Source organism: Hypanus sabinus, chromosome 15 (assembly GCF_030144855.1).
Source record: "Hypanus sabinus isolate sHypSab1 chromosome 15, sHypSab1.hap1, whole genome shotgun sequence".
Taxonomy (NCBI): domain Eukaryota; kingdom Metazoa; phylum Chordata; class Chondrichthyes; order Myliobatiformes; family Dasyatidae; genus Hypanus; species Hypanus sabinus.
In genome coordinates, this window is record NC_082720.1 from 86,073,655 (window position 1) to 86,085,712 (window position 12,058).

Consider the following 12,058-nt stretch of genomic DNA (forward strand, 5'->3'; position numbering starts at 1 on the left):
ACCCCAGCTTCTGAGGCTGACAGTAGGTTTGGACGACACCCCAGCTGCTGAGGCTGACAGTAGGTTTGGACGACACCCCAGCTGCTGAGGCTGACAGTGGGTTTGGGTGGACATCCCAGCTGCTGAGGCTGACAGTGGGTTTGGACGACACCCCAACTGCTGAGGCTGACAGTGGGTTTGGACGACACCCCAGCTGCTGAGGCTGACAGTGGGTTTGGACGACACCCCAGCTGCTGAGGCTGACAGTGGGTTTGGACGACACCCCAGCTGCTGAGGCTGACAGTGGGTTTGGACGACACCCCAGCTGCTGAGGCTGACAGTGGGTTTGGACGACACCCCAGCTGCTGAGGCTGACAGTGGGTTTGGACGGGCGACACCCCAGCTGCTGAGGCTGACAGTGGGCTTGGACGACACCCCAGCTGCTGAGGCTGACAGTGGGTTTGGACGACACCCTAGCTGCTGAGGCTGACAGTGGGTTTGGACGACACCCCAGCTGCTGAGGCTGACAGTGGGTTTGGACGACACCCCAGCTGCTGACGCTGACAGTGGGTTTGGACGACACCCCAGCTGCTGAGGCTGACAGTGGGTTTGGACGACACCCCAGCTGCTGAGGCTGACAGTGGGTTTGGACGACACCCTAGCTGCTGAGGCTGACAGTGGGTTTGGACGACACCCCAGCTGCTGTAGCTGACAGTGGGTTTGGACGGGCGACACCCCAGCTTCTGACGCTGACAGTGGGTTTGGGTGGACACCCCAGCTGCTGAGGCTGACAGTGGGTTTGGACGACACCCCAGCTGCTGAGGCTGACAGTGGGTTTGGACGACACCCCAGCTGCTGAGGCTGACAGTGGGTTTGGACGACACCCCAGCTGCTGAGGCTGACAGTGGGTTTGGACGACACCCCAGCTGCTGAGGCTGACAGTGGGTTTGGACGACACCCCAGCTGCTGAGGCTGACAGTGGGTTTGGGTGGACAACTCTCCAGCTGCTGAGGCTGAACCCCTGATCGTTGACCGTTTGTTCCTCTCTAGAGATGCTGCCTGTCCTGCTGAGTTCCTGCAGCGTTTTGTGTGTGTGTTCTGCAAACTCTACTCACACTCACCTGCTTTCTAACGCAGTCGGTCAAACGGCTGCTTATTCCTCTTGTACTGAGTGAACGCTATCGAACTTCACTCGGTGGTGTATCACAGGGTCCTTGTGTTATCCAGTTACTCACTTAGGACCCTGAGAAACCCACAGGGCACAGGGTTTGGGGTTCACTCCTCCCTCCCCTTACCACCTCCTCCCTCAACCCCTGCACACCCATCGATTCTCATCAAGTAACCAATCCTTCTTACTTTCCATCCCCACAACAGCTGAAGGGGACGATACACCCAGCTGCTGACTTCAAACCTGAGGTGGACGTAAAGGCCCTCCGCAAGGCAATGAAAGGAATAGGTCAGAGTTGTGGAAGCTTCCAGAAGCATTGCATCTCATTGTCGGATGGCTGGTGTTTTCATCATCCCATCTGTGAATCTCATTGCCAGAGAGGCGTCTTGGGGTCCTGACTGAGAATTTTGAACTGCTGGAAGCTTTTTATACATTGAGATACCCAACATGGAGTGAGCCCTTCTGACCTTTCGGACTGCGCCGCCAGCGATCCTTGACATAACCCGAGCCGAATCACAGGGCGATTTACAGTGACCAGTGAACATCTGGGACTGTGGGAGTACCCGGAGAAAACCCATGCTTTCATGGGGAGAACGTACAAACTCCTTACTGATGGCAGTGGAATTGAATATCAACTCTAACTGTAAAACCATTGTGCTAATTACTACGTTACTATGGCACCCAAGGTGTAGAAACAGAAACAGGATCATATTTTATCACTGGAGCACAGGATTAGATTTGTTGTTTTGTGACAGTAGTACTGTGCAATTCACTAAACAATCAGTATAAGTTACAATAAACGTATATTTAAAAAAGTGCAAAAAGAGAGCGGAATAGAGATGAGGTGTTCATGTTCAGAATTCTGATGGTGAAGGGGAAGAAGCAGTTCCTGAAACATCTTCATAATGAGGGTCCTGAATGAGGGACGCTGCCTTTTTGAGGCATTTGCCTTTTGAAGATGCCTTCGATGCTGGAGGGGCTGGTGCCCATGATGGAGCTGGCCAATGTTCTTACAGCTCCTTTCCCCCACCCACCCACCCACCCACCCACCTATCACCTCCCAGTGTCTCACTTCATCCCCTCCCCACCCACCCACCTTCCCCCTCCCCTGGTCTCACCTATCACCTCCCAGTGTCTCACTTCATCCCCTCCCCACCCACCCACCTTCCCCCTCACCTGGTCTCACCTATCACCTCCCAGTGTCTCACTACATCCCCCTTCCCCCTCACCTGGTCTCACCTATCACCTCCCAGTGTCTCACTTCATCCCCTCCCCCACCCACCCACCTTCCCCCTCACCTGGTCTCACCTATCACCTCCCAGTGTCTCACTTCATCCCCTCCCCACCCACCCACCTTCCCCCTCACCTGGTCTCTCCTATCACCTCCCAGTGTCTCACTTCATCCCCTCCCCCACCCACCCACCTTCCCCCTCACCTGGTCTCACCTATCACCTCCCAGTGTCTCATTTCATCCCCTCCCCTCCCCTACCCACCTTCCCCCTCACCTGATCTCACCTATCACCTCCCAGTGTCTCACTTCATCCCCCACCCACCCACCCACCTTCCCCCTCACCTGGTCTCACCTATCACCTCCCAGTGTCTCACTTCATCCTCCTCCCCCCTCACCTGGTCTCACCTATCACCTCCTAGTGTCTCACTTCATCCCCCTCCCCCACCCACCCACCTTCCCCCTCACCTGGTCTCACCTATCACCTCCCAGTGTCTCACTTCATCCCCCTCCCCACCCACCCACCTTCCCCCTCACCTGATCTCACCTATCACCTCCCAGTGTCTCACTTCATCCCCCTCCCCCACCCACCCACCTTCCCCCTCACCTGGTCTCACCTATCACCTCCCAGTGTCTCACTTCATCCCCCTCCCCACCCACCCACCGTCCCCCTCACCTGGTCTCACCTATCACCTCCCAGTGTCTCACTTCATCCTCCTCCCCCCTCACCTGGTCTCACCTATCACCTCCTAGTGTCTCACTTCATCCCCCTCCCCCACCCATCCACCTTCCCCCTCACCTGGTCTCACCTATCACCTCCCAGTGTCTCACTTCATCCCCCTCCCCACCCACCCACCTTCCCCCTCACCTGATCTCACCTATCACCTCCCAGTGTCTCACTTCATCCCCCACCCACCCACCCACCGTCCCCCTCACCTGGTCTCACCTATCACCTCCCAGTGTCTCACTTCATCCCCCACCCACCCACCCACCGTCCCCCTCACCTGGTCTCACCTATCACCTCCCAGTGTCTCACTTCATCCCCTCCCCCACCCACCTTCCCCCTCACCTGGTCTCACCTATCACCTCCCAGTGTCTCACTTCATCCCCCTCCCCCACCCACCCACCTTCCCCCTCACCTGGTCTCACCCATCACCTCCCAGTGTCTCACTTCATCCCCCTTCCCCCTCACCTGGTCTCACCTATCACCTGCTAGCTTATCGTCTTTCCCTTCCTTCCAACTTTTTGTTCCGGCATCTTCCCCATTCCTTTCCAGTCCTGATGAAGGGTCTTGGCCTGAAACGTCAATTGTTTACTCTTTTCCATCGATACTGCTTGGCCTGCTGAGTTCCTCCAGAATTTTGTGTGTGTTACCATTTGGATAGGAGAGGTTTAGAGGTAGAAGGTGATGAGAGGCATTGATCGTGTGGACAGTCAGAGGCTTTTTCCACAGGGTGAAATGGCTAACATGAGGGGGCACAGTTTTAAGGTGCGTGGAAGTAGGTACAAGGGGGATGTCAGAGGTAAGTTTTTCACACAGAGAGTGGTGGGTGTGTGGAATGCACTGCCAGTAATGGTGGTAGAGGCAGATACAATAGGGCCTTTCCTGCAGGTACATGGAGCTTCGAAAAACAGGGCTATGCAGTAGGGAAATTCTAGGCAGTTTCTAGAGTAGGTTACATGGTCAGCACAACATTGTGGGTCGAAGGGCCTGTAATGTGCTGTAGATTTCTGTGTTTCTATATGGGCCAAGCGTGAGTAGTCAGTATGGATGAGTTGGGTCGAAGGAAATAATTAATTTGTGTGCCACGGTTAGCACAACTCTATCATATTTTGGACGTCACAGTTTTGAGTTTAATTCTGGCATCCTTGGTAAGGAGTTTGTACGTTCTCCCCATGAATGTGTGGGTTTCCTCCCACAGTCCAAAGTTAGCAGGTTAATTGGTGATTGTAAATTGCCCTGTGAATAGGATTGGGTTAAGTAGGTGGGTGGCTGGGCGGTGTGCTTGTTGGGTTGGAAGGGGAGAAACGGGAAGGTACAGAGTACACCCCTTGTTGCTTCTGCCTCTTCCAGCGGGGAGGGGATTCCCGCCGGTGATCGGAGGGAAAACGTTGAAGGCCGCCACGGTGGGGTGGCGGTTAGCGTGACGCTGTTACCGCTCGGGGTGTTGGGGTTTGGAGTTCATTTCCGATGTCCTCTGTAAGAAAGTTTTACATTCTCCCCGTGATCATTCCTACAGTCTAAAGACGTACCGGCTAGTAGGGTCATTGATCATTGTAAGCTGTCCCATGGTTCGGGTAGTTGGTGTTAAGTCGGGGGTTTGCTGGGCAGTGCGGGTCATTGGGCCGGTAGAGCCTGTTCCTCTGTGTATCTGCTAACACAGGCTGCCTGCCCTCTTGTCTAGGCACCGATGAGGAGGCGATCATCAACATAATTTCCCAGAGGAGCAATGCACAAAGACAACAGCTTCGGCAGCAGTTCAAATCCCAGCTGGGCCGGGTAGGTGCTCGGAGCTTTGAAGGATAGAGGCCGACATATTCAAACATACGTAAGATCTAAAGGGCACTGTCGGAGGGAAATAAGTTCATGGATTCAGTAAAGGGGGCAGAAGACACGAACTGTTTAAAATTTTAACCATTTATCAACAACGACAAAGACTAAAGTGTTCAAGTTACAGAGATATGTGCCCCCTACCTGCAGCACCCTTTCCAGTGTTTCCACAGCACTGCCTGCACAACGCCCAGCCCACGGTGATTCAGAGAGCTGCAGCTAGACGCGCTCTGTGTTTAAATGCTAGCTGTATTCTGGTGCCGGAAGCCCGTACCCTGGTGCCAAATGCAGCCAGTGGAAGGCCTACAGTGTTCTTCAAATGGGCCGATCGACAAATAACACTGTGGCTGCGGCTTTCGACCAGCAGATAGTCTTTACCCTCTGTGTTCATTTTGTGGCAGTGGTACAGTGCCTACACCTGATTCAGATTCACTGCATATAAAATTACTATAACTTATGATAATAAATAAATAAATTCTGCGAAAGGGGAATCGTGAGGTAGTGTTCACGGATTCACGGACCGTTCAGAAATCCGTCGGCGGAAGGGAAGAAGCTGTTCCTAAGACGTTGAGTCTGTGTTTTCAGGCCCCTGTACTTCCCCCAGTGGGAAGAGGGCATGTCCTGGGTGATGGGGTCCTTAGTGATGGATGCCACCTTTTTGAGGCATCACATTGGAGAAGTATTGGGGGGCATTTAAGAGATTTTTAGATAGACACATGGATGAAAGGAAAGTAGAGGGTTATGTGGGAGGAGAGGGTTAGGTTGATCTTAAAATAGGTTAAAATTGCACATTGTGGGCTGAGGGAGCTGTACTGTGTTGTAATGTTCTGTGTCCTCGATGGTGGGAAGGCTCGTGCCCGTAATGGAGCTGGCTAAGTTTACAACCCTGCGCAGTTGCCCCTTCGTGCCAGACCGGGTTACAACCAGTCAGACTGGTGTCCGCGGCACGTAAATCTGTAGAGTTTTGCTATGACATACCAAACCTTCTCAAAAGCACAAGAGATTCTGTGACGCTTGAAGGAATGAAGAGAGAGGGGCTGCCCTGTGCAGGGAACGGCAGTGGAATTAGACAAGCAGGAGGGAGAGTGTCATTAAACTGAGGGAGGGGGTAAAAGAATGGCTTAATAGACTGGTAGGAGGGTGAGAGGAATGTGCAGTTAGATCTAAGAGGGTATTTGAGTGGGGTAAATTGAAGGGAGGGAGGGATTACTGAGGCTACCTGGGGAAAGGGGGTATTAGGATGAAGGGTCACTCCTGATGAAGGGTTTCGGCCCAAAACGTCATTATTACCTCCTCCCATAGATGCTGTCTGGCCTGCTGAGTTCTGCCAGCATCTCGTGTTTTTTCAAATTTATTTCCAGCATCTGCAGATTCACTCGTGTTGCATTAGGATGAAGGTGCGGGTTTAAATTGAGTGGAATGGATTAGACTGGGGGTAGTTGGGTGGAGGTGGAACTAGATTTAGGGGAGGGTGAGGGAATGGTGTATTGGGCTGAGGTGGGGAAGGATGGGGAGATTACCAGGCTGGATGGGATCTTACTCTGGGTGTGTGGTAGAACGTGGTTTGATATGAGGCAACCCTTCACTCTGACTGTCTCCCCCACTCCCCCCAGGACCTGATGGCAGACCTGAAGTCTGAGGTTGATGGGAACCTGCAGCGAATACTTCTCGGCCTCATGATGACTCCCGCTGAGTTTGATGCCAAACAGCTTCAGAAGGCAATGAAGGTGAGTTGTGTTCTGGCCCACACCCCCTCCTGAGATCAACCAAGATCATGGGCTCAGCTCAGAGACTGCTCTCCATCTTCATCTCTCATTGTGCGGGGTTTTAATTTTGAATCTCTCTTCTTTTATTCCCCACTTTGGCCTCAGATCTCTTCTCCTCACCTACCCATCACCTCCCCGATAACCCTCTTCCTTCCTTTCCTCCCACGGTCTGCTCTCCTGTCCTGTCAGATTCTGTCTTCTCCAGCCCTTTATCTTTCCCACTTTCTGTCTTCACCTATCACCTTTCACCTTGTCCTCTTTCCTCTCCCTCCAGTCTGGCATCTTCCCTCTTCCTTTCCAGCCCTGATGAAGGGTCTTGGCCCAAAATGGCAACTGTTTATTCATTTCCATAGATGCTGCTGAGTTCCTGCAGCACTTTGTGTGTGCTGCTCTGGATTTCCAGGATCTGCAGACTTTGTCGAATGATGGGAAGCAGACCCTTTGGCCCATCTGAGGCTTTGCAAGGATTTAGTCAGGCCACACAGAGCATTATCAGCAGTTTTGGGCCCTCTATCTAAGAAAGGATATGCTGGCATTGGAGAGGGTCCAGAGGGGCTCACAAGAATGATCGGAGGAATGAAAAGGTTAACGTGTCAGAAGCATTTGATAGGTCTGGGCCTGTACTTGCTGTAGTTTAGAGGAATGAGAACAGATCTATATTATTGTAAGGGCCCAAAAGAGTGCCAGGACAGTACGATACGGAGGCCAAAAGAGTGGATGTTTTCTATAGTGGGGGAGTATAGGACCAGAGGGCACAGCCTCAGAATAAAAGGAAATCCAATTAGAGCAGAGATGAGGAGGAATTTCTTTAGCCAGGGAGTGGTGAATCTGTGGAATTCATTGCCACAGACAACTGTGGGGGCTAAGTCATTAGTATATTTAAAGCAGAGGTTGGTAAGTTCTTGATTAGTCGGGGGGTCAAAGGTTACGTGGAGAAGGTAGGACAATGGGGTTGATCAGATGTGATGGAGTGGTGTACTGGGTGTGATGGGCTGAATGGCCTAATTCATTGACCTAATGTTGAGGCCAATGCTGACTGGCAACTCCTGCGATGCCGCTGGTGCCAAACTGTATCTGTCGCTGTCATTTCTTTGGGTTCATCAGCTGCATGGAGAGGGGAGCCTGCTACATAGGCAATAGCATACCCTCCGTATCGTACTGTCCTGGCATGTGTACCAGCTTGTGTATCATGTAGACAGCGAGGACACAATGTCCTTGGCCAACCCCAAACAATGGAGGGCATCCAGCGTCTTAGTCTCTTTGTCTTTAAGCTTTCTGCTTCTAGCTCCTGTTCTGTTCCTTTGTTCTATCAATGCTTAATAAAATGATCACGAAGTGACAGGTTTTGTGCTTTTTTCCTGACTTCTGAAAGAACCTTGGATTGAAAACCTCAGAATCCAACAAGGGACTTTGGGCAAATGCGGGCAACTGGGACTTGTTGGGACAACATGTTTAGTATGGATGAGTTGGACCGAAGGGCCTGTTTCTAATCTGTAGGACTTTGGGCAAATGTGGGCAATTGGGACTTATTGGGGCAACATGTTTAGTATGGATGAGTTGGGCTGAAGGGCCTGTTTCTGAGCTGTAGGACTATCACATTCTTGCTTTGCACAGGGTGCGGGCACGGACGAAAGGGCCTTGATTGAAATCCTTACTACAAGAACAAATCAGGAGATTTCAGACATCAAGGAGGCCTACAAGGAGGGTGAGTTTACATGACTTAGGCCTAATCCAAGTTTATCTCTTACATCCGGTTCTGAGAATATTTGGGATTTATCTATCACCTCATTATAGGAAGGATGTGGAAGCCTTAGCAAGCGTTCCCGACTTGGGTTCCACAGACTCCTCGTTTAATGGTAGGGGTCTATGGCATCAAGAAGGTGTAGACCAGATCTAGACTAGAGAGCATGTCTAATGAGGACAGGTTGAGCGAGCTGGAGCTTTTGTCTTTGAAGCAAAAGAAGATGAGACTTGATAGAAGTGTACAAGATGATAAGAGGCATAGATCAAGTGGACATTCAGAGACTTCTCCCCAAGGATGAAATGGCTGATACCTGGAGGCATCATTTTAAAGTAATTGGAGGAAAGTATAGGGGCGTGTCAGAGGTAGGTTTTTTACATAGGGTGGAGGGCGTGTGGAACACCCCGCCAGGGGTAGTGGTAGAGGCAGGTACATGAGGGACATTTAACAGTCTCTTAGACAGGCGCATGGATGGTAGATTAATGGAAGCTTTGTGGGAGCAAAGGGTTAAATTGATCTTGAAGTAGGTTAAAGTGCCAGCACAACATCATGGGCCGAAGGGCCTCTACTGTGCTGTACTGTACTGTTCTGTGTTTTATTTATTGTCTGTTTTGTATTGTTTCCCTTTTGTCTGTATTTGGCTGAATGCGAATTATTATTCACATTGAATTATCATTTATTCTTGTCACACACTGCGAGATACAGTGAAAAGGCTTTGTTTGCATATTATCCAGACAAGCTGTTCCCAACAACAACAGGATGCCGAATGAGGACTTTATTCCCCAGAACGTAGAAGATTGAGGGGAGATTTGATAGAACAGGGTTTTCCACACAGACCCCTCAGTTAATGGTTGGGGTCCGTGATATAAAAAAGGTTGGAAACCCCTGTGATTGAGGTATACAACATTATGGGGGTATAGACAGGCTTCTTCCACTGAGGATGGATGAGATTAGAACTAGAGGTCATGGGTTAAGGGTGAAAGGTGAAATGTTTCAGGGGGAATATGAGTGTGGAACAAGCTGCCAGTGGAGGTGGTGGATGCTGGGTCAATTTCAACATTTAAGGGAAGTTTGTGTAGGTACATGGAGGGGAGGGATATGGACCAAGGTGCAGGTCAATGGAAGTAGGCAGGTTGATAGTTCAGTATGCACTAGATAATCCAAAGGGCCTGATTATGTGCTTGCTAGTCTGACTTGATGTTTCTACAGAGAAAGTGCAATGCAGGCAGACAATAAGGTCATAACAAGGGAGACTGTGAGGTCAAGAGTCCATCCTACTGGGAATGGACTCCAGTTTCTTGTACAAGGGAACAATTCAGGAGTCTGATAACAGTGGGGTAGAAGCTGTCCTTGGGCCTGGTGGGATGTGCTTTCACTGATAACAGTGGGGTAGAAGCTGTCCTTGGGCCTGGTGGGACGTGCTTTCACTGATAACAGTGGGGTAGAAGCTGTCCTTGGGCCTGGTGGGACGTGCTTTCACTGATAACAGTGGGGTAGAAGCTGTCCTTGGGCCTGGTGGGACGTGCTTTCACTGATAACAGTGGGGTAGAAGCTGTCCTTGGGCCTGGTGGGACGTGCTTTCACTGGTAACAGTGGGGTAGAAGCTGTCCTTGGGCCTGGTGGGATGTGCTTTCACTGGTAACAGTGGGGTAGAAGCCGTCCTTGGGCCTGGTGGGACGTGCTTTCACTGATAACAGTGGGGTAGAAGCTGTCCTTGGGCCTGGTGGGACGTGCTTTCACTGATAACAGTGGGCTAGAAGCTGTCCTTGGGCCTGGTGGGACGTGCTTTCACTGATAACAGTGGGCTAGAAGCTGTCCTTGGGCCTGGTGGGATGTGCTTTCACTGATAACAGTGGGCTAGAAGCTGTCCTTGGGCCTGGTGGGACGTGCTTTCACTGATAACAGTGGGATAGAAGCTGTCCTTGGGCCTGGTGGGACGTGTTTTCACGTTTTTGTCATCGGCTGCCTGATGGAAAAATTTAAATTTAGATCTGTCTTTGTAAAATAAAGAATCACCTAATTAAGACAGAAAAGAAGCAGAATGTTTCTCTTGCAGTTGTGAGCCGGTCCCTCAAAGTGCGGTGGAAACAAAATGTTTCAATATTTTTTCAGGGGGCGATGATGAGTGAGGGGGCGGGTGGTGAACTGATTCCGAGACTGAGGAGCTGAATTGAAAATGAGATCAGACATAATCTGATAAATGATGTGGCACACATTGTTCTCTGAGACGGAGAGGGAGACGGAGGGAGGGAGGGAGAGACAGAGAGCGGGTGTGCTGCCCATCTACTCAGTCATTGGTATCACATTTCTGTGTTTCCGTTTCCGTTCTCTCTTCAGCCTATCACAACAGTTTAGAAGAGGATGTCGGCTCTGAGACGTCTGGTCACTTCAAGAGGTTCCTTATTTCGCTAATCCAGGTATGAGGGGACTGAAGACCATGGAATAAGTGCTGTTGCTCTGTCTGGATTGCACTGGTGTCTTGGACCAACTCTGCCTCGAGCCTGGTAGTCAGTTCCTCGCAGATCCAAATCAGAATCAGGTTTATTGTCAGTGACCTATACGATGTGAAATTTGTTTTGTAATAATAGAGTGATGTTCAAGTGTTCATGGACCATTCAGAGATCTGATGGTGGAGGAGGAGAAGCTGTTCCTGAAGTGTTGAATGTGTATCTTCAGCATCCTGTACCTCCTTCCTGACAGCAGTAACGAGGAGAGTTCAGGATGACCAAGGTCCTTCATGATGGAAGCTACCTTCTTGAGGCATCACCTCTTGAAGATGTTCTTGATGGTTTTGAAGTCAGTGTCCATGAAGGAGCTGGTTGAGTCTACAGCCATCTGCGATTTCTTCCGATTCTGAGCAGTGGAGTTCTGCATCAGGCAGTGATTAAACCTGTGGGAATACTCTCCCTTGTACAACTGCGGAAATATGCCAGGCATACTGAATCCCCTCAAAGGAAGTAGAGCTGCTGGTGTGACTTATTGGTGATCGTATCCTGTGCTGGGCCGAGGATAGCTTGTCTGAGATGTCGATGTCCGGGCACTAGAAGCTGCTCATCCTTTCCACTGCTGGCCCATCGATGAGGACGACCGTGTTCATCCCCCTGAGTAAATAACCAGCTCCTTGGAAACTCTGGGACACAGCACGCACGAGCTCCTTTGTAAAACTCAGCACCTCTAGTCCTGTTCCTTCAGGTTGTTATATCTGGAGATGTAGTGGGGATGAGCTCCAGCTAGCAGTGAAATGCTCCCAATGGTGTGTGCCTCAGGTAGCCTCTGACAACCAACCCAGCTCCTGGCTTTCATGTGTGGCTTAGCTAGGAAGCTCAGTGGAACCAATTCTAATGACAAGGGAATGGGCAAAGGTGGGTTACTGGCACCTTAAAACCAGTCATTTTGGGCAAGTGGGGCTTTTCAACCGTGGTTAACAGCTTGTCTAGGAGAAGGAAAAAACTCTAAATCTCAAACCTCGGCTGCCCTGCGGCTATACCCAAACAGGGATAAGAAAAGCTCGAGGGAAAAGTCCGGAGGTGGAGTCCCACAGGCAGTCTGACATTGAGTTCAATGCTGAGTGACAACTCCTACAATGCCGCTGGGAGCAAACTGTGTCAGCCTCTGCCGTTCCTTT

At 50.8% G+C, this 12,058-nt stretch overlaps 1 protein-coding gene across 3 annotated transcripts in view; it reads left to right on the plus strand.

Moving 5' to 3' along the window:
* Positions 1-12,058, plus strand: part of anxa6 (annexin A6) — a 143,743-nt gene that overhangs the window by 104,285 nt on the left and 27,400 nt on the right. For all 3 annotated transcript variants that reach the window (XM_059990661.1, XM_059990662.1, XM_059990663.1), the window contains 5 exons: positions 1,354-1,435; positions 4,781-4,875; positions 6,540-6,653; positions 8,307-8,397; positions 10,771-10,850. In XM_059990661.1, the coding sequence (XP_059846644.1) occupies positions 1,354-1,435; positions 4,781-4,875; positions 6,540-6,653; positions 8,307-8,397; positions 10,771-10,850 (462 nt within the window). The remainder of the gene's footprint in view (positions 1-1,353; positions 1,436-4,780; positions 4,876-6,539; positions 6,654-8,306; positions 8,398-10,770; positions 10,851-12,058) is intronic.